Source organism: Kryptolebias marmoratus, linkage group LG1, assembly GCF_001649575.2.
Source record: "Kryptolebias marmoratus isolate JLee-2015 linkage group LG1, ASM164957v2, whole genome shotgun sequence".
NCBI lineage: Eukaryota > Metazoa > Chordata > Actinopteri > Cyprinodontiformes > Rivulidae > Kryptolebias > Kryptolebias marmoratus.
The window spans coordinates 30,209,401-30,231,712 of NC_051430.1; the positions used below are offsets into that span (position 1 = coordinate 30,209,401).

A 22,312-nucleotide genomic window follows, 5' to 3' on the forward strand; every position below is an offset into this window, starting at 1 on the left:
GGCGCTGTTCTTCTTATGCTCTTTATTTTAGCAGTAAGGTAGCAAAGCTGCGCTCTTCTTCGTAGACATTGAGTTTGGCTGCAGCTGCACACAGTTGCAGCGCCTCCTACAGGAAACTGGTGGAGCTACGCAGAGAACCATGCCATTCAAAAGCCTTGTTTTGATTCATGTTTTTATAATAAACACAGCAGAAAAACACTGAGGTCCCGACCTCGGTGTCCTCAGTGGGAGCTACGGCCCTGGGTCTGAGTGCTGACTCAGCGTTCTGTTGAAGAAGTGAAGTAAACCTTCTGGTCTTCTCCTCCTTCCATCTGCAGTTCCAGCAGACGTCGGAGCACGCTCTGTTCTCCAGCTCGGTGGTGGACATCTTCACTCAGCTCAACCAGAGCTTCGAGATCATCAAGAGACTGGAGTGTCCCGACCCCAGCGTGGTGGCCCAGTACAACAGACGCTTCGCCAAGGTGAGATCGGCTCCACGGGAACCGTTTCTGTTCACCGCACCTCCGAAGAGCCAACATGTTGGTTCGTTAACGACGCTCAGGTGTTTCATCCGTGCAGAAAACCTTTCATTAAAGTCACCAGGTCCTTCCTCTGATTTCCTCAAATTCACTGAGCTGCAGCTGGGAGGAAATAGGTGAATTTTCTGTTGCAACCAAGGGACAAGTTTTGTTTTATTATTGTGTAAATGTTGTTATAAGATCCTGTGAGATGTGTTGGGGATGACTCTCAGCTACTACCAACACTTAGGCTAATTATTTGTGAGCTTGTAGTCATTAGGGCCACTGTTGGTTGATTCTCAGTCGTAGAAGTTATGTCCAATAAGTTTCATTAAAACCCGTCCACTGGTCATGAGATATTTTGCTAACAGACTAATTATTGCCCAGGCTGTAATAGGTATCTTTTGCTCTTTTTGTGATAAAATATTACCTCAAAATACTTCGAAGCTTTACAGGAAAGAGTGTGGGGCAAATAATGATTTTCTTTTTTTATTGCAGGGAGGAGTTTTGTTCGTTATTGTGCAGATTTAGCTCAATGTTTGCTTATATGATGCACCTGAGTGCCCCTCAGCTCCACATGATCGGAAATGGAAATCTTTAGCTGACAGCTGACAGGAAATCAATCATGATGGATAAGAACCATTACAGACTGGAGGAAAAAGATGGTTATTTTATTTTAAAGTGAACTTTCCCCATTTTTAAAAGTCTCTTTTATCACTTACACTGCAGAGATGAGTTTATTTTTTTACCTCAAATTCCTCCCCTGGTGAAAATCTCGACTCTTAATGAGAACTTTATTCTCCTCTCTTCATTTTTTTATTCCCGTGAATCAGCTGTGCCTCTGAAATATCGACCAAACAGGTCTCATATGAAGACATAAGGCAGCACAAAGTGTAGCTTTATGTCTGAATCTTGGAAATGTCTTTTTCTGTAAAGTTAATTTAAGGTGACTGCTTTTAGCCGTTGCCATTAAGGCTAACAAAGCTCTGAGGCTGGATCGATGTGGGACTCATTACATAAAGAATGGCTAATGTACGCCATCGCTGCAAGCTCTTCGTCTCTCTGTCCTCCAAGGCTGCCACTCCTCCTCTCTCCTTCCCTTCGCCGTCGTTTTTACCTCCTGCCACCGACGCTTTAATGTGTTTGCTTCTCTGTAGCGTTAGCAAAATATCTCCTGAGCTGAACGGATTTTAATGAGACATCTGCGAGTGAGTGACTTACAGACTGATTAACTTTAGCCTCCAGAAAAATGGCCACAGCTCGGAGATATGCAGCTGAACTTTGGCGTGGTAGTAGCTGACAATCATCCTCAGCACGTATTCGAAGCGCTAACAGATCATCTGAAGCGTATCAAGTGAGGCGTGTTATTTTCAAGTTGTTTAACATCTTTCAGATCCAGATTTTCTTCCTAATGGAACATATTAAACGTAGCAGATGTTGAAAGTAAGAAACTGAACCATTTTTGTGGAAAAAATGGAGGTAATTTTGAATCTGATGGCATCAAATTGTCATGATGAGGAGTGACGATGGTGAACCCAGAGCGCAGACTCATTTTTAACAAACAATAATTTATTAACTAAAGAAACACAAAACAAAAGCTGACGTGGCAGCAAGAACAAAATAAAGAACAACCTAACACTAACATAAACGGAGACGGAGACGGAGACAAGCGGGACGGAAAAAACAACAACCAGAAACGAGCAACAAACCAGAGACAAACCTTAGACAACTAACACAGACAATGGACCAGCAGAGTGTGGAAGGCAATGACCGGGTTTTAAAGATTGAGGATAATTAGGTAAATGGAGACAGGTGACGTGATTACAAAGTGGGGACAGGTGTAGGTGTGGCAGGGAGACAAAGAGAGAGAGAGACTGAGGAGGAGCAAATGAAACATGAAACAAGAGACAAGACAGAAACCAAACAAACCAAAAATAAAACAAAACCATAACACCGAAAAAACCCAAATCACCACACAAATCATCTCTGGTTTGGTCCAGGATCGTGTTTTTCTTTCAACAACAGCCTCTAAATGAGGTTACAGATTTGTCTTTTCTCATCTTTTCTCATCTTCTCTTACCTTCTGACTGTTTTTGGAGCTTTATATCATCTCTCAAACATCTCATCCTGACAGCAGCAGTTACGGATCATTATGACAGTAAAGAGGAGAGACGGTCTGAATAAAAAAACTCGAGCTGCTTGAGCAGAAGAAAGCATATTAGAGGAAGGGCTGCTGGCAGCTGTGGGCTGAATGTTTAATGCATGAGTCTGCTGAGTCTGCAGAAAGCAGGAACGTCTCTCACTCTGAGGAAAAGATGCTGCGAGGGCAAAAAAAGAACAATTTTTGTCATTTCTTGCCCCTAAATAGCTGCCTAAACTCCTGATTTATTTAAAAGTCCCCTGTGGAGAATTTAATGTAAACAAACACAACATTTATTGGGATTCTGTATATCCTTATTTATGTTTTCTTGACCTTTAATAGGAATATTTTATTCTGAAGCCTGTTTTCTGACTTTGTTTTTTATTCTAAAAGAGTAACAAACTCAGTCAGCTTAAATCACTTTGTTTCAGTTTCAAACCTCTGGTGTAGAAGTGTTTATAAAAGAAACCTCACATACAACAAACAGACGATCTTATTCTTATTTAAACGAGGACACGTCCCTGTAGCTCAAGGTTTTGTTTTGTTCCATTTTTAGTTCCCTTTTTCTGCTTGGCATCGTTAGCTTTGTCAGGAGTTTAAAGAAACAAGAAGTAATCTGTGAAAGATGGCTGCAGGTCCAGGTTGAAACTTTGCAGTTTCCACGTTCTCAGACCTGTTGGGTGTGAAATAAAACCGCCCGCCTCCGGTTGAGCCTTCTTCTCGGTGTAGTTAGTCCTGGGGATATTTTACTGAATGACCTCAGATCTCAAGGCAGAATAAATTTAAAAACAATCTTTAGTCGTCATGTTTGTGAGCGACGGGAGCGCAGAAGAACCTGGGACGGCTCAGAGGTAGGTTGGATAAGGTGGAGAAGAAAAGTCCAATCATGTCCTCTTTAAGACGCTGTGTTCTCCTGTGTTTAAATGTTCCTGTCTGCTGGTCTCGATGTTCATGAACCCTCTTGTTTCTGCAGACCATCACTAAAGTTCTGCTGCAGTACTGTGCAGTTCTGACCAGGAGCTTTCCCTCCTACTGCGAGGAGAAGATCGTGAGTTCCTCCTCCTCTTTTCTGAAAGGATGAATATTTAAATCGGTGCTGCCGACCTTTTTTCTGAACCTGACTGTGTTCTGTCCAGCCGTGCGTCCTGATGAACAACATCCAGCAGATGAGGGTCCTGCTGGAGAAGATGTTCGAGTCGATGGGAGCCAAACAGGTGAGCGGGAACACCTGAGCTTCTTTTCTTTATTTGTGGTTCAGTGTGAAGCTGTAAGCGTTTCAACAGGATTTGGGTCAGAAGTTTTCTTGTTTATCCAAAAACACGAGTCACTCCAGCAGAGTCGGGTTTGTGGAAATAAAACTCTTCCTTCACACACATCCAGAAAAACAACAAGGACTTCAGTAATGAGCTCTGCTGACGGAAAGAAGATGAATTAAAGTCTCGATCACCCACCTGCTTTTAGTTTTACACTGAAATCATCATTATTAGAAGTGATGGAGTTGTATCTGATTAAAGCTGTGAACTTTCTCATGCTGAAGTGTGAGAATGAGATATTTTGCTAACAGACAGACACACAAACGGCAGCAGATGATAAAAAGTGTTTGTCTCTTTCTGTCCAGCTGACTGCTGAGGAGGAGAGGGTAGGTGTGAGGATTTATCCCTTCACCCTGAACCTTCCCACACCTTTGCCTCGCCTGTAGCGTCTGTAGATTTAATTTTTATTTCGCCTCCTCTTCCTCCTCTTTCTCCTGAGACACCTGTGCTTCTTTTTGCTTTTCTGTTTCAACATTTGTTTTTTGTTTTTCCCCCCAAAGCTTGAGAATGAGGAGGAAGCTGACGAGGAGGTAACCTGACTGCTCTGCTGCTGTTAAAATAAAACCTTATCAGTATATTTATTATTGTTAATCAGTAGTTTACATCTTTAACAGACATTCTGCTGGTTAAAGTCAACATAACATTATTAAGGCTGTCATTAAAGAAGCACAGAAGATCGTTTTTCGTCCCTCAGCTTTGAAACCAAACGTCTAAATTACACATCCTGACTTCAGAGTTTAAACCCGTCACAGGAAGTTGGACTTTATGTGTCTGAACTGGAGTTTTGAGATCTTTTTTTTTGGTTTTGACACAATCAGTGTTTAAGTTTAAGGATTTTTACAAGTTTAAGTGACAGTTGACGTCTGAAATACTCAAATCTTCTACAAACCCTCCTGTTACTCTGACTAATCATCGAGGTAAAAACACAAATTATACATCAGGACGCAGGTATTTCCGTCTTCTGTTTCCCCGTGTGTCTTTCACTGCTGCAGGACTTTTAGTTTTCTCTCTGATCCCCTCAGAGGACAGAGAGATTCAGTCATATTTTAGCTCCCAAACAGGAAGTGAAGGCTCTTTAACTCGTCATAAAACATAAAAATGAACATGTGGGTCCATCAGAGTCTCCTGCCGCTCTCAGATGTTTGAGGCTTTCCTTTCAGTCCGATTTTAACGTGGAAGTCAGGGAGTGAGAGACGCAGGCGTGTCAAATCAAAATGTCGGCTTTTTTCTTGGATGAACACAAAGTTATGTTTAGGTCGTATTATTGGGCATTATTGTTCCTTTTTTATTAAACCATTTGTTTCAGTGAACAACCTCAGCAGAGCAGCAAATCTTTCATAAAAATGTTTTTTATCTTTTTTTATTTTTCCTTTTTCATTTTCTTTCTTCCCTAAACTCTGTCCCAGGTCGTCTGTGACTCTGACAGGGAGGAGAACATGGTGGGTGGCTTACAGAACCAAACAAAGCAATAAATAAATGATAAAAATTAACTTTAGGATGTCTTCATGTTGGAAAATAACCTCCTTTGTTCGGGTTTCTGGGTTTTAATCTTGGCAGTCAGATGATTCCAAGGTGAGAAGCAGGAACCTGAACTTTGTTTTATTAAGAAACTTTTATTTTTTTACACATGATTTGTCTTATTTGCTTTTTTATTTTCTTCTTGTTTTGACCATCAGTCGGGCTGCTCAGACTCAGATGGATCTGAGGTGAGTTTAATAGATATTATTTGTAAAAACAGGACTTTAGTTGTGTAAAGATTTGGAGACTTCAGGAGAAACTTTAGTTCATGAACATTAGCTGTGAGAACTCGGAGCATCGTCTTCACACGGCGTGTTTAACCCAGTTTAAACGTCCAATCTGCTGCCTTCTCCGCCTCATAAACGCCACGATGGACCCGAGCGCTCCGAGTCTCCGGCGCCACACGCTGGGAAAGCTTTTAACGCATTCTCCACTGAGACCTGAACAGACTGCGTGGCGGGCTGCAGGATAATTGAATGTGGTGGTGTTTAAAAACGTTGTAATTAGCCGTTAGAACCGCTCAGCTGGTTCTGGCGGGCGGGCGGGTGGGGGGGGTGGAGTTACAGGATGACAGACTGGCTGTGGCGTGAGCGTCCAGAGGCTCGTTGTTCAGGAGCCGAGAGAATCCAGACAGATCAGCCAGAACATTATGACCACATCCGTTCCTTTGAATCCTGACGGAGAACCCAGAGAGCTGAGACCGTCTGATGAAGGACAGGAAGTCCTTGAAGGAATGCATATCGCCCGCCGCCTTTCGTGCCAGAGTTTCAGACTAAAACCATTCCAGATGGTTGAGTTGTAGCCGTGTCAGAGTCATTTTGGTCAGTTTCAGTTGGAGATGTGCATCCTGTGAGTTTCATTAAAGTCCATCAAGTGGTTCAAGAGATATTTTGCTAACAAGGAGACGTGGTTGACTCCAACACTTTATGCTGATTCTCCCGTTCTGTTGTTGATTACAAACTGTCCGTCTCTCCCTGTCCCGTCTTTTTCCCATCTGTCCCTCCCTGACTGGTCCCTCTTAGGTGGACAACAAGCAGGAGGAGGAGAAGGTCGGTTCTTAGCGTTAAAGATGGCTGCAGTGTTGTTGTTGTAGTGTTTGTGTGAATCAGCTGTGTGTTGGTTTTAGTTTTTACCCAGAATGAAGGAAAATCCTAACAGTAAATGGACCGTAGTCCTCACCGGGCCACTCTAAGCTCTTTACAACTCATTTATCCATCAGCACTGCCAGGAATCGAACCTCCAGCTGTCTCATTGGAGGACGGCTGCTCGAACCACTGAACCACTGAGCCACAGGGTTTCTGCATTTTATTGTGAAATTTTAGTGAAGTTTCTAAAAACAAAATAAATTGGATTCTGATAAACAATTTATTAAAACTTGTAGTCGGATAGAGTAAACAAACGAAAGCTTTTAAATTATCTTTAATTAGCAGAACTGACTTTTTTTACCCAAAGACATTCAGGTCTGTGTGTGTGTGTGTGTGTGTGTGGGCGGCTCTGGACTGATCGTGTTCAGACTAACGAACATCATGTGGTTTAACTCGGTCCTCACCTCCTCTGAAAGCAGTGTGACAGAAAAAAATATAAAAAAATAAAGAAAAAGTTGAGTTTTTGTTTCTGACAGAAGAAAATAAAAAGTGTTTTTGTTATTTTTAACTCGGCTGTTTTTAACTTTCCTAACTTTTCATAAAAACTTTAACTGAGTTGAAGTTGTAGTTATTTCCCACCTGTCCTCCTGGAGGACGACTCCTCAGCTTGTGATGGCAGGGAGGAAGAGGAGGTAGAGGAGGAGGAGGAGGAGCGGGGGGGGGGATAACTAACCTCTAACCTCTCTGCCGGTGACGTTTTTACTTAAGTCCTTCCTTTTCTTTGTCGTCTCGTGTCTCTGTGTGTTCAGATCTTATTTTATCTTCTGTTCATCTTTTATTTGCTGTTTTCATTCTTAATTTCTTCTTTTTTTATTCCTTTTTGTTCCAAAGCTTGACGAGGAAAAGGTGAGCCGTTAGAGTTCCTCATTCTGTTTCCTTTTTTTCTAATCATATCATATCATTCATCTTTTTCTTATTTTTTGTTATTTTTCAGTCTGAACCCAAAAAGGAAAAGGTTTGTTTCTAATTTCTGATTCAAACTGTTTCTGTTTGTTGTTTTATTATCTTTAATGACTCACGCTGAGTCAGCGCTCGCCCCGATCTAACTTCTTCGGCAGACTTTGTGATATTTTATAAAAATGAAAACGTTCAGGAGATGGAGGCTCTGACTTTTGGTTTTTGTAACTTTTCAAAACCTTTAACTTTATTTACAAATATTTTGCCCACAGAAATAGATTAAGATCTCTTTAAAATCTGCTTCAGCTTCTGACTGTTTTTATCTTTTTAGGCTACTTGAAGCTTTTAGCTTGTATTTATGTCTTTTTGCCGTCCTTTTGATATATTTAGCTTTAAGTTAGCATTTTGCTTCTTTTAGCTTTAATAACTCAGTTTCTTTTAGAGTCATTCAGTTCTCAGAGGATGTTCAGCCTGTTTCAGCCCTAAAGTTTTACACAGATGATGAAATAAAACGTTATAATAATCTGTAAATGGACAGGTTCCCTCTGGATGTTAGCTTCGGGTTCTTCGGGCCCTCAGGGTTGTGGGTTTGGGTCCTGGATGGTTTTTTTGCTGGATCTCATCAGACCAGGATCTGTGGGGTCTGAAGGCTGATCGAACACCTCAATGTTCTTTAATTGTTTTGTTTTTTATTCGGCACGCTGCTGTTCTGCAGCTGGAGAGGGAGAGGGATCTGTCGCTGAGAGGCTGAAATGTTTAGAGAGACAGAAAAGGGTCAAAGAACATCTTCACATCTTCATGCAGACATCATCAGACATCAGTTAGGCTGCTTTGAAACACAAATAAAAAATATGACTTCTGTCTGAGCTGAAACAAACAGGAAGAGGCAGGATTTATTATTATATTATTAACTAGTAATTATTAAAGACAGCTGGTTACAAACTGAACCAACCAGAAGCTCCGGAGCTTCCTGCTCTCTGAAGGCCCTCAGGTCGGACACAGAAATAAATTGTCCCCTGTCCTCACCAGCAGCGTCCAATTATGTCCAACGATCTCAGAGTCTGCAGGTTTCTCCTTCAGGTGCAGACGGAGCGTTTAACTAGGAATCTCTTCTGTTTGTGAGGATGAACTCCCGAAGCATCTCAGGAGGTTCAGGTTTCGACCCGAGCTCCATCCAAATCTTGCCCCCCCCCCGTCAAATGTCAGGGCAGGGTTTTTAACTCTCAAACCTCCTCAGGGAGGATGCAAACACGTCTGGATGTAAAAACACAAATCGGGGAATTAAAAACCCCAGAGAGGATTTCAGCTGGAAGCAGCTGAGTCATGATGTCATGATGTGGAGGAGGAGGAGCTAAAACAGGACATGATCTCACTCCCTGATTTGTGTCCTTGCAGGCTGAAAAGAAGGACAAAGAGAAGCAGGTGGGTTGGTCTCCCCTCCTCTTCTCTGATGGTGTTTTAATGACAGATACAGTTCTAGTCAAAGTGTGTCCATGCTTTTATGGTCTGTTCCTCTGTAGAACTGTGAGTTTTTGAGTTAATGAGACCCGGTAGAACCTGACCGTGTCGATTGTTCCTGTTTACGTTTCCCAAAATCCTCGACTTAAATCAATTTCAGTCGGTCGAGTTCAGCCGTCAGGTGTGTTTTCAAAGCTCGGCTGCGCGTTTCTTTTATAGGGAGGCTGTCTGATGGTTGTTTGTTTCTTTATTTGTGTTTATTTACAGTCAAACGAAGACACAAACAAGGTTTGTTAACTCAGTGTTCATAGATCTGTTGTGTTTTGTAAAACCTGGTCAGGTTCGTTAGCTGGAGCTCGTTTCCTTCGGCTGTCCTGTAGCTCTATAAAACTCATCATTATCATCTTAATAAATACAAATATTAACTTTTCTTTCTATTTAAATCTTTCTGAACATGTTTTCTGATCAGACAAATTATTTTTTATTCCCACGTTTGGACGATATCATTGGGTATCAGAATTTTGTTTGTTTTTCTTTCATAAAAAATTTAAGTTTTTGTCATATTTACAGAAAACCAAAGCAATTTGTTTAAAATACTGAGTAGAATAAGCTTTATCAATACAAAGTACAGCCCAGTATTTACACAGTGCATACCTGGTACACACCCAGTGTAAAACAATTTGAAGCCTATCTGGTAAGTACCATTGTTGTACACAGGAAGTACTAGGTATATACCTATTCTGTACTGAATATGTACAGTCCAGGGTACACACCTGGTACTTACCAGGTGTGTACCCTGTAAATGCTCCATAAGTACCATGTACATACCCGGTAATTACCCGTTACATACCCTGGAAGTACCTGTTAAGTACTCTGTTAGTACCTGGTAGACACCTGTGTGAACCCTGTAAGTTTCAGGTCTGTATCCAGTGAGTACTGATTACCATGTAAGTACATGATATTTACCAGGTAAGTACTAATTAAATACCCCATAGTACCTTGTAGGGACTACTTAGGTACACCATAAGTACTATGTAAGTACATGATGTATCCGGTTATTACCGGGCTGCCTTTCTGCCTTTCTCTGTTCAGTGTCAGAAACTATTTAAATCTAAAAAAATGTCATAAATCTAAAACATAAAACAAATATCTGACGACTCATTCTGAGATTTCTAAATTAAATGTTAAATTTAATTACATCCGTTAATAAACAAAAAGTTTTAATTAAAACTGTCCACCAACCTAAAGAAACCCATTTTTATCGGCTCTGTAGCTTCACCTTCTTCATGTTTGACTTGTTTTTAGTGTTTTATTTCTGTTCTTTTGTCTTTTTGTTGGTTTTTCTTTTCTGTGTTTCCATGAAGGCTGAAGCCCCTGCTGCTGTCACTCCGAAGGTAAAACTCCTGATAAAACTCATAAAGTTTATTTTAATGAACTTTACTGTATTTACAGGAAGGTAACAGGTTCCTGCAGATTAAACTGCAGCCACGTTATTCATTTTTCTGTATGTTTCTGGGACCATTTTACTTTTGTAGCTCATGTTTTGTTGTCATCATTTAATTATCAAATTATTTGTCTCGGTCGGGACTGAGGAGCTTTTAGTGTTCAGAACTTTTATTTATTTAAAATATTGAACTTTTTTACAAAACAATCTCCCCATTTCCTTTAAAAACATTCTCCTCTGAAACTTCCTTCAGCACTTTATTTTTATTACACTGGTTTTAGTTTTTAACTACTTACTGATTTTAGGTTCTTAGCTGGTTTTAGCTTTCAGCTACTTTTCTGTGACGTTTACCTTTTTAGCTATGGTTTTGTAGATTTCAGCAGTTTGGCTGATTGTAGCGTCTGTTCTGCTAGTTTTAGCTCTAACTGTAGCTAATCCGTTCTCAACGTGTTTCTCTGGTTTTACGTCGACGTGACGAAGTCTCGGCTCTTCAGCTCTTCGGCTTGTTTCTTCGGCCCGTCTCTTCGGCCCGTCTCTTCGTCTCGTCTCTTTGTCTCTTCGGCTCGTCTCTCCGTCTTGTCTCTTCATCACGTCTCTTTGTCTCGTCTCTTCGACTTGTCTCTTCGGCTCGTTTCTTCATCTCGTCTCGTCTCTTCGGCTCGTCTCTCCGTCTTGTCTCTTCGTCACGTCTCTTCATCTCATCTCTTTGTCTCTTCGGCTCGTCTCTTCGTCTTGTCTCTTCGTCTCGTCTCGTCTCTTTGTCTCTTCGGCTCGTCTCGTCTCTTCATCTCTTCGGCTCGTCTGATGTCGGGGTGAAAGGTTAACCCTCTGGTCTCGGACCTCCCTGCTCCTTCCCATCCTTCCCTCGGCTCCAGCTGAACACAGCTTTGTTTTATTCGTGCCGATGTGGGGGACGTTGGTTAAACTGTCCGTCGTCTGTCTTCTCTGAGACGTTTGTCCTTTTAAAATGCAGGAAGCTAAAGAGCTGTCTCTTCAAAGTCACCGCCCCCCCTCCTCCGTCCACTTCAATGTTCTGGCAGGGAGCCCGGCGTCGTCGAGCCAAGAACCCAGTTCCTCCGTTATTGATGGAACACTTTAATAAAATCTGCTCGGAGTCCTGGACCGCTCGGGGGACGTTTTGTCATAGGCTCCGCCCTCCTTCGATGGGTTTACAGATTTATCCGAGCTCCTGGAGGCGTCTCCGTCCTGCAGGGAACACAAAGAGTCATCTGTTAGTTTGAAGCTTTAAAAGGTTTTCACTGACGAACTGCTTCAGCCGTTTGATAAACAACGGAGAGAACGTCACTAAATCCATCCATCCAACCGCTCATCCATCCAATCGTCCATCCATCCAACTGCTCATTCATCCAATCATCCATCCATCCAACCGCTCATCCATCCAGTCATCCATCCATCCAACCGTTCATCCGTCCAACCGTTCATCCGTCCAACCGTTCATCCGTCCAACCGTTCATCCATCCAATTGTCCATCCATCCAACCGCTCATTTATCCAATCATCCATTCATGCATCCAACCGTTCATCCATCCAATCATCCATCCATCCAATTATCCATCCAACCGTTCATCCATCCAGTCACCCATCCATCCAACCATTCATCCATCTGTTTATCCATAATCTATTCATCCATCCATCCAATCATCCATTTATGCATCCATCTGTTTATCCATAGTCTATTCATCCATCCAGTCATCCAACCATCCAACCCTTCATCCATCTGTTTATCCATCTTTTTATCCATAGTCTATTCATCCATCCATCCATGTTACAGAGTCAGCAGATATAATCTCAGGCTCTCTCTGCAGAAACAAAACACTTCTTCTTCTTCAGCTCATCTGTAAATGTCAGGAAGTTTTGAGTTAATTTTCCAGGTTTTTAAATTGGTGTTTGTTGAAGTTAACATCAGGAGTCAGTATCTTACCTGCAGTGGAGGTCAAAGCTTTCTCAGTTTGGATTATCAGGCAGAAGTCGAGCTGTTTTAGTGACATCCAGAGGCGATCTAACGGCATTCAACACATCATCATAACAGTTTGATGTACTCCTCTTCATCTCTGCTCATCATTAAATCTCACACATTTATCTTTTTGTAGGATTTCACCAAACAACAAAGATGGTAAACATGAATAAAAAGTTCAATTTTATCATCTGAAAGCTCTTCCAAATACCCTCCTCCCTGTTAAAGTCTTACAGATTTGAGTTCTCTGCTGAAAGCGTCCACCATGTCCGTGACGTGTGTTTTCAGCTGAATGATCTGAGATTCAGCCCAGAGAAGGTCAGGTCAGTCTGCCGCGCTTCGGACGCTGAACTCTGATGTTCTTCCAGCTGAACTGGTCCATTTTTAGACATTTGTCTGCAGTTAAAATATCTCATTAGAAACAATCAAGTCAGGCACTGATCTGAGAGAGAACTCTGGCCGCTCGAAGGGTTAAAGGTGCTGCGGAGAAAAAATAACCCCAAGAATCATTTTAAACATCACCTGAAGTCAGTTTGTCTGATCTCTGTTTGGCAGAGTTTCAGTCCTTTTTTTTTAGTGAAATCTCTGCAGTGTTTTTTTATTTTTTACATTTTACTGAAGGCACTAAAGTTTTCTATCATAAGAGGAGAACTTCTTCTTTTTCTGCCGTTTAGTTAAATATTATTAACGTTAATCACATTTCCTGTCAGTAAGTGAAAGTATCTCCAGGGAGGACATGCAAGAGACAAACTGAACTTCGCTGAAAAGCTTTTTTCACTCCGATAAAAGAGCTCCTTTCAGTCGGTTTCGTCCCATTTCTGATTTCCTGCAGCTGAAATGAAATTCTGTCACGTTTTCCACTGTTTGTATTTACTTCCTGCTGCGGCGCTCGGCACGGCGCCGGTTGAGTCGCTCCGAGTTTTATCGTCATGTTTCTTTACGAAGAGCGTGGAAACGAGGAGAAATGTTTCCTCGAAAACAAGAAGAGGAGATAAGTTTGTGAGAAAAACAGGAATAAAATGTTTGTTTTCTTGTGTGTCGATGCAAATACTTGTTAGTTTGGTAAAGAGCACTTTAAGGTGATTATTATTTATTAATTTTTATTGTTTATTAGTTATAAAGTTGAGTGAATCAGTCCCTGATGAATAGTTTTATATCTATCTGTGGTCCTGTATTTATTTGTCATAAATGATGAGGAGTGTGGTCAGAAGAGAGTCCGGGCAGGAAAGATTCAGGATGGATCTGTGACAAAAGGGTGGCAGCAAAGGTCAAAGGTCAAAGGAAAGGTTCACAGAGCAGCCATGTTGTCTGGTTTGGAGACAGAACAGGAAGTGTCAAAGCTGAAGATGTTGAGGTTGTCCTTGGATGGACAGGATTAGGAATGAGGACATCAGAGGTCCAGCACAGGTTGAAGGACTGGGAGATAAAGTTAGAGATGGTTTGGACATGTCCAGAGGAGGGACAGAAGGATGTTAGAGACAAAGAGGACATGGAGGACAGAGTTAGATGGAGGACCTGTGGAGACCCCTGAAAAAGACGACAAGGACTTTTAAAAACAGATAAAACGTTTAAAAATGACAGAAGAAAAGCCTAAATGTGTCCTCAGAAGGTTGTGATGGACAGCCGAAGACCACGGCACGGCTAACCCGTGTTTCGGGGGGTTCCAGCCTCCTCCTGGCTGCAGAGCGGACTCTGAAGGCCGGACTTCTCTCACCTCCGGCCTCCTCATGTCTGTGTTTTGCAGCTGGACACGGAGGCGGCGGACATCCTGAACGAGCTGCAGGTGAAGCTCAGCACCATCCTGGACAACTTCAGCGCCATGTTTGCTAAAAGGTAACAAACAAGATGGATGTTTTTAAACTTTTTGTAATCTGCATGAAGAATTTTTAGTTGATCCCTCCTCTGCTGTGTGCAGTTTCCAGAACCGGATAAGCGGCTGCATGCGTCAGATGGTGGAGATCCTGTCCCAGATGAAGGGTCCGCCCAACCCCAGCACCGCAGAGGGGGACGCAGACGCCGCGCTCAGGCCCCTCATGGAGTTCCTGGATGGAAAGTAAGTTGATATGATGCCCAGCATTGATCAACGATAAATGTATTTACAAAAATAAAATGCAGACTCATCATTCAGACATGACAGGTCATGTTTGCTGGTTAGGTTTGTGTTTTTGTTGTTTCCTCTCATGATTGCTCAGTGGCTCCTAACTGATGAAAGACTTTCCTGACTAAACTGGTTTAAACTTCCTGTTTCCAGTCTGAGCGTCTTTGCTGACATCTGTGAGAAGACGGTGCTGAAGAGGATCCTGAAGGATCTGTGGAAAATCGTCCTGAGCAGCCTGGAGAAGACGGTGGTCCTTCCTCAGAGCAACGACAGCCTGGTGAGAGCGGCGCCTGAACCCTCGCCGCCGCCCCTCAGCCACCCACAGACTGAGCTCAGTCGGATCAGAGGGACGTCTGTGGAGATGAGCAGAGTCTAAAATCAATGCAGCAAAATAAGAGTCGTCGTGTTTTCTCTTCCAAACATTTTGTTTACAAAACTAAGTCCAGTTTTTTAAACTATGTTAACAAATACAGTGCCTATAAAAAGTACTCACCCTCTTGGATGCTTTCGATTTCCTGGTAAATCAAAATGAAAAAGGTCAAAAATGTTTCCCACTGTGAAGCTGCCCCTGCCAGAGGCACTAATGCACCCCCATACCATCAGAGAGGCAGGCTGGACCTCAGAACAGTTCTCCTCTTTGGTCCAGAGGAGACACATCTGTTCACATCTGGCTTCTTCTTTGCCTGATAGAGCTTTAAGCAGCATTTGTGGACGGCACGGTGAACTGTGTTTACAGACAGTGTTCCTGAGCAGAACAGAACCAGAACCAGCCTTGACCTTTGACCTCAGAGGTTTCTACAGATTCTTCTAATCTGTAGATGATGGAGATTCAGTGTCTTTCATAGATGAATTTTATTCTGAAAGTGCTCCACTATTCTCAGACAGTTCCTGTCAGCCTGGTGAACCTCTGCCCATCTTCAGCCTCTAAATGCTCTTTTTATCCTCACTCCTCTGACTGACCTGCTGAGAATTAACTTAAATAGTCACTAAATGATCCTCCAGCTGTTTCTTATTTAGACCACTAACTTTTACAGCTTTTTGTTGCTGCCATAAAATTGAAAAATCCCTTATTTTTCCCTAATAAATGTTTATTTTTTAGTTTCAACATTTGATGTGTTTATTTACGTGGATAAAATATGAGTTTAGGAGATTTGGAAATTCTATGTTCTACGTTCATACGACAGTTTGTATTTCTCGGGGAGGCCTCTGCTGCCCCCTGCTGGTAGAGCTTAGCTCGTGTGTTTCTGTTTTCACATTTTTAAATGCTTTGAGTTCGTGTTAGTTTATTGTGTTTGAGAAGCTGCAGAATGAATCATCTTCTGTTTCTGTTTCCAGGGAGCCCAGCTCCTCACAGCAGCTAAAGGACTCTCCAACCTGAAGGTAACAGACCACTGAAGACCTCGTTATAAAACAAAGATCTCGTTATCGTCCTTTTTGAGGCTTATCTGTCTGTTTTTGACTTCTGTGTTTTAGGGAGGAGGCGAAGGACGAACTCTGACACCCAAACAGTGTTTAATTATCGATGCCGGACTGGAGACGATCAAGGTGGGAGGAGATCTGCAGCTGCCACAGAAATAATGTGTTTACTTAATATTATCATCTGGATAATGTTTGTAAACACAAAGAAGAAGCCTCAGTCTTTCTTTTGGCTCCTTATTAAACTGAGACATTTTATCGTTTTACGGAAAACTATTCATTCATAACTGAGCAAACAGTTTAACCTTTTTTATTTAGGATCGTTTCTGGATTTAAGAAAACTGAAACATTTTAGACTTTCCACGTTTCTGTCTTTAACTTCATTTTATCTGATAGAAATATGCAAAAGCTTCTCTTGGTTTTTAATTTTTAATCATTTATTAATAAAACCTGAGTTAACAAAGTTTCAAACAGACTTTATTTATCCGTTACGTAAACCCTTCAGGTTCAGCTGGTTTCAGATGGAATGCTTGATATCACCTATGATACGGTCTGTGAAGCTGTTCTAAATAAGTTCTAATGAATTTAATGTACAGAAGGTCCGTTTGTCTAACTCAGACTCAGGAGGAGTCCCCTTTTCTTCTGTCTTTTGTAACAAACTCTTGAGTTTTCTTTCAGCAATACTTCCACGCTGGAGGAAACGGTTTGAAGAAAGCGTTTGTGGAGAAAAGTCCCGAGCTGGCCTCGCTGCGTTACGCCCTGTCGCTGTACTCGCAGAGCACCGACGCTCTGATCAGAACCTTCGTCACCAGTCAGCACTCCCAAGGTGAGCCTGGACTCGAGTCGGGTTGTTCTGCTTTTGTTCTGGCGAAGCTGACTCTGAATGCTTTGACTGTTTCTGCAGTCCACGACAGGATGGGCATCAGAACCACAGGCAGTGAGAAGATCCGACCTGACAGAGGTGAGTCCTTCTGGCTCCTGAAGACCCAGAACTGAAAGCAAAAGATGCTCAACACTTTATAAGAATAAACACAGATGTGTGTTGTTGGCTGGTGTTTAGTATCCCCTCCTGTCAGGATGAGTGGAAAACCCGGTTCTGATCCAGTGACAGGTTTAGGCCTGAAGGTGGGATCTCACAGGGGCTGGAGACGAGCTGGTGGCTCTCAGACTGGGAGAATTACAGCCCGCTGCAGTCTGTGCATCCAGAGAGCTGAGCTGTTTGGTTTTCAGCCTCCTGCTTTTTGAAAACCGGGGCTTATTTTTGTGTCGACCTGCAGTACGAGCACCTCGCCCCGTGCGCGTTATCTCGTCCCCACCTCGGCTCATTTTGGCAGCCGTCTCCATGTTTGTGGTTTAAATCAGGGGTCTCTAATCCTGGTCCTGGAGGGCCTCCATCCTGCATGTTTTCCTTGTTTCTCTGCTCCAACACACCTGATTCAGTGGTTAAATCACCTCTTCATGTTCTGCAGAAGCCTGTTATTCACTCATTGATTTAAATCAGGTGTGTTGGAGCAGAGAAACAAGTAAAACATGCAGGATGGTGGCCCTGAGGACCAGGGTTGGAGACCCCTGCTGTAAATGAACCTGGTGGCGTTCTGCAGACTCCGTCATGAATACAGTTTGGAATCAGCGGCAGCCCAGAAAGACACAGTTTCTGTCCAATGAAGACAGAAAAACAAACTCACTCGTGTCTGGATCTGATCTGATCGAAACTCTGATTAAATGGTCTGAATGCAAACAGTTTTATCCACCGAGCTGCCTGAGCAAAGCTGACATCACTAATAACATTTCTTTTTTATTTTATCTAAACTTCACCGATAGTTCGGCAAATAAGTAAAACCTGAAATAACAACCAGGTTTTTACAGTGTATCTCATTTCTTTCCTTCTGTCCGTCCGTGAAGTTTCTGAACTTTGCTGTAAATCATATTTTCTCTTATAATTAAAGTAGAAACTTCACTCTAACTTTCTATCAATTTCTTTAAAGATAAAAAGGAATTTTGAACTTAATTAACGCCCAAAGCAAAAAATAAAAGATACAAAAAGGCCTCTAAAGCCTCAGTGAGATCAAGAGAAGAATTCAGGAATAAAGTGATTAAAGTTTGCAGCTCTTGTCCATCGTGTTAAAGTGGAATAATGTGGTGTTTTTCAGGTTCGGGGGTGGAGAAGCCGATCGGAGAGGCTGTGCTGCAGATCGACACCGCGCTCGGAAAGGACCGCAGGGTCAACGTTCGAGGTGAGATTTTAATCTGTTTCTTATAATCCCGAACAACAGCAAGGTCAGCACTTGTGTTTATTACCTTTTACTAATTAAAAAACAACAAAGAGACGAGACGTCAGTGTTTCAGCTTCAGTCTGCAGGTTTTTACGCCTCAGTTTGTTAAAGAGGCGACATTTGAAAAAGTCTATGAACAGGTCCACATTAAACAGAATAAAAGGAGTGAAACTCAACATTTAGTCACTCGTCTTTGACTTGTAATAACTGCACTGATCTCAGTACAGTTCTCCAGACTTGGAGGGAGTTTTTAATCCTTCAGTAAAATCAGATCAAATCCAGACCAGGAGACAAGACAAACGGCCCAAAGCCCAAACGTTTTCATTCTTTTGGTTCTGAACTAAAAGTCATCAGTTTGTTATGAGTATCAGTGACTCTAACCAGTAAAAGAATTGGTTTTCTCTCATAAAATGTGAGGTTATTTATGTTTTTAAGAGAATCTGTATGTAAAGATGTAAAGCTAAGAGCTGAAAAGGGCATATTTTGGCTCATATTGATCATGTTTTGTGACAGAACCCAAATGTTGTTTCCTTTTTACCTGTTTTCCATCTTCTCCCTCCTCTCAGTCATCGCCGTGAACGACATGAAGTGGCAAACATCCGGGATGTTCCGGCCGTTCGTCGAGGTGTCCATGGTGGGTCCTTTCCTGGCCGACAAGAAGCGCAAGTTCACCACAAAGTCCAAAAACAACAGCTGGACCGCAAAGTTCAACGAGACCTTCCAGTTGTAAGTTTGGTCTGAAGCTTTAACAGAAAAAACTAGAAAACGGGGAGCGCTGAGTAATCGCTGCGCTTTCAGTGGGAGCTGAAATATTTAAAGCAGAAAGATGGAAAAACACAAAGGAGACCAAGGAGGACACAAAAAGACACGTAAAGAGGCAAAAGGAAGCATCAGGAGACACAAACAGGAAGTATGAAGCAGATTTCAAAGAGCACAAAGTTTAAAGAGATCTCAACGCATTTCAGTTAGAATAAAACTTGTTAATAAAGTTAAATATTTCAAAAAGTCTTAGATTTATGAATCCCAAATGTCCTGAAGCAGGTGAACGTTTTGACGCCTGAATGGCAGAAACAGCTGAAAGTCTGCTGATGTTGTTACAGACCTCCAAACGTTCAGAAACTTTGAACAGGAAAACAAAAGCGTGAATGCTGACTCAGCGTTTCCAGTCTTAATCCGATTAAAACTCAGATTATTTCTTCCTCTGCTTCGCAGCCCGCTGGGTAAGGAGTCCCCAGACTGCTACGAGCTCCAGCTGACGGTGAAGGATTACTGTTTCGGCCGGGCGGACCGGGTGGTGGGCGTGGCCGTGGTCCAGCTGCGAGACGTCGCCGACAGGAAGAGCTGCGTCTGCTGGTGTCCTCTGGGCCCGCGCATTCAGGTGGACGAGACGGGCATGACGGTGATGCGGATCCTGTCCCAGCGGCCTGCAGACGAGGTGGCCAAGGAGTTCGTGAAGCTGAAGTCTGAGACCCGACCTGTGGAGGAGGGCAGGTGAGCTCAGGAGCGGTGCTCTTCGTCATCAGCTTCATCCTCGGTGAACAAACTCCCAACATGTCTGATCCATCAGATCTGACAGAAGAAGGTGTTCCTTCAGATCTTTAGAGGAACTTTTGAGATCTTCTGATGACAGGAAGTTGATCAGAATGGACCTAAATATACGACCAGGATTAATGGGTTTGAGTGTCAGGAGACAAATATTAACAGAACCGAATCTTTGAGGCCTGAAAGTCCTCGCTGACATCCTGCTGACACCAGAACCAAAGACAAGAACAACGAGGAAATATTTCCGCTCTTTGGTTTAAGCTCATATTTCTCGTTCAGAGTCACGACTCGAGTGCGTTGACGGACGCTTGTAGCACCAGACGTGTCTTACTCAGAGTTTAGGATGAAGTTATCAGGATATGTCGAGCCGGGGAGGAAGTGTTATAAGAAGCACAACTTTCCTGGAGAGTTTCAGCGCCGTGGCGTATCCTGATGCTCAGAACGGACAGGAAGCGCGTCGTCTCTGACGCAGGTTGAGATTAAATTGTTTAAAATTACCCAAACACTGGAGAGGGATGTTGTAGCAGGTTCAACACAAGCTTTAAACCGAGGGATCCAGAGGCACATGAAGGATTTCTGTGGCTCGGAACGTAAACAGGGCTTGATTGGACTGAGGAGCAAAGCATTGTGGGTGAAAAGTGTCTGACCTGTGATTTTAGCTTGTTTTCAGTGTTTAACTGTGACGATCTGTTCTGCTCTGAATGGAAACAACCAGCAGAATCTCCTTTTTTATTTTTCTCTGGACTTTAACGTTTTTTTTTATCATGAACCAATCAGATTCCACATCCTGCCATGCATGCAGCCACACACCAAACAACCAAACACTAACCGATCGACAGATGTGGATAAATTTCTTGGGACTTTTTCACGATAATAAAACAAACTGAAGCCAGGAAGCTCCGGTTTGGTCTCATCGGTCCCAGAAACTCTGGGGTTTGTTAACGTCGATATTGATGACTTCCTGTTTGGCTTTTTTTGTGGTTTTCTGACGATGGTAAAGCAGCTGCTCCACCATTCTTCATCCATCCATCCATCCATCCATCCATCTTCTACCTCCTCTCCGTGGTCGGGTCGGGACCTCCCTCTCCTCAGGGACCTCCTCCAGCTCCTCCTGGGGGATCCCAAAGTGTCTCCAGACCAGAGAGGATCCAGAATCTCTCCAGAGAGTCCTTGGTCTGCTCCAAGGTCTCCTTCTATTGGGACAGGCCCAGAAAACCTCCAAAGGAAGGCATCCTAACCTTTTTTTTAACTTAAAAACCTTAAATTCCTCTCAGCAATTAGACAAAAATCATGCCATGGTTATTAATTCTAATTTGACTTTATTAGTTTCAAACTAATAGTTAAAAATATCCTCTGCATCCTACACCCCCCTCCCTCATGTTTGAATTGGTTCAGTCCAACGCAGCTCGTTACTCAGATAAAAAAGCCAAGTCTTTCTTTTTTTAATTGTTAAAGCTGTATCTTTTAACCATGAATCAGACAGAAGAGAGTAAAAACTTTGATTTTGCTCCCAGTTTTCTGACACAACCAGCTGTGGAGCCTCCTGGTTCTTCTTCCATCGTTATGACCCAAAATGTGACGGATGGAGCGATCAGAAACCCTGACCTTGGAGCTCAGCTTGAAGGGTCTTAGATGGTTTCCTCGGCTCTTTTTCTACCATCCTCACTATCTGATCAACCTGGAGTCACGTTCCCTCTTGTGTCTACATCCTGAGAGGTTGGCTAAAGTCCTATTAACCTTTAACCTTTTATTAATCCTGTCAGCTGTGGTCAGAGGATCATGGAGCTGCTTGGAGATGGTCTTGTAGCCTTCAGCTTCTATAATCTTGTCTCTGAGCTCCTCAGCAGCTTTGTTTTCTCTGCTCCATGTTGGGTGGAGAACACAACCAAACCAAACCAGCCAGAGGCTGTTTGTTCCCTTTAAACAGACTCAATGTCTCAGTTACACCGACTATAAAGCAAAGATTAATCGTCCCTTAAAGGGGACCAACAAACCTGTCCGAACTATTTCAGCACATCTTTGTAAAATAAACAACAAATCATTTCCTGTGCAGATAAATATTAGACAGCCGAACCATTAAAGCTTCGTTTCATTGAGCTGGAAGAGGAGCAACTAATTTATCCACATCTGTGAATCTGGAAGGAACTCCCGCTCTGTGCCAAGGATCAGCCGTCCACCCATCCACCTTCAGCTGGTTTCAGCTGGTTTCTCTTCATGCTTCATGTTGTTTCAGGACAAACGTGGCCTTTTTGTAGACTTCACTGCTGCTTTCCCATAAACATCCGAACAGCCTTTACTAAAGTGAACAAACTGAACTCTTTCACTTTGTTTCAAATGTGTAAAAAACTCTAAAATCGTACGAGCAGAGCATGTATTTATTGTGCACAGAACCCACTAGATTTGTGATTTTTTTTTTCCAATGTATGTACTGTGAAATTGAACAAATGTATGTAAAAGAATTATCATTAATCAAATGTACTTGTAACAATATTTTGCACATAAAATATTTATGAACCACGTGACGGAGTCCTGTTTTATTTCAAACCAGTCCACAGTTTTTAATCATTTATGATAATTAGTATTTCTTCACTGAAATA

General features: G+C 42.5%; 1 protein-coding gene across 5 annotated transcripts in view; it reads left to right on the forward strand.

Annotated features, from left to right (window-relative positions):
- Positions 1-22,235, forward strand: part of LOC108244537 (protein unc-13 homolog B) — a 133,321-nt gene extending 111,086 nt beyond the window's left edge. For 3 of the 5 annotated variants that reach the window (XM_017430826.3, XM_017430827.3, XM_017430825.3), the window contains 24 exons: positions 318-461; positions 3,611-3,685; positions 3,774-3,851; positions 4,256-4,276; positions 4,451-4,480; positions 5,357-5,389; positions 5,508-5,522; positions 5,627-5,656; positions 6,491-6,517; positions 7,445-7,459; positions 7,548-7,568; positions 8,906-8,932; positions 9,236-9,256; positions 10,333-10,362; positions 14,131-14,219; positions 14,302-14,439; positions 14,638-14,761; positions 15,820-15,864; positions 15,958-16,029; positions 16,579-16,726; positions 16,805-16,861; positions 18,051-18,134; positions 18,740-18,899; positions 19,386-22,235. In XM_017430826.3, coding sequence (XP_017286315.1) covers positions 318-461; positions 3,611-3,685; positions 3,774-3,851; positions 4,256-4,276; positions 4,451-4,480; positions 5,357-5,389; positions 5,508-5,522; positions 5,627-5,656; positions 6,491-6,517; positions 7,445-7,459; positions 7,548-7,568; positions 8,906-8,932; positions 9,236-9,256; positions 10,333-10,362; positions 14,131-14,219; positions 14,302-14,439; positions 14,638-14,761; positions 15,820-15,864; positions 15,958-16,029; positions 16,579-16,726; positions 16,805-16,861; positions 18,051-18,134; positions 18,740-18,899; positions 19,386-19,668 — 1,767 coding nt within the window. In that variant the 3' untranslated portion in view covers positions 19,669-22,235. The remainder of the gene's footprint in view (positions 1-317; positions 462-3,610; positions 3,686-3,773; positions 3,852-4,255; positions 4,277-4,450; positions 4,481-5,356; positions 5,390-5,507; positions 5,523-5,626; positions 5,657-6,490; positions 6,518-7,444; positions 7,460-7,547; positions 7,569-8,905; positions 8,933-9,235; positions 9,257-10,332; positions 10,363-14,130; positions 14,220-14,301; positions 14,440-14,637; positions 14,762-15,819; positions 15,865-15,957; positions 16,030-16,578; positions 16,727-16,804; positions 16,862-18,050; positions 18,135-18,739; positions 18,900-19,385) is intronic. The other 2 variants (XM_037974832.1, XM_037974833.1) reach the window with 2 other exon arrangements.
- The last annotated feature ends 77 nt before the right edge of the window (positions 22,236-22,312 follow it).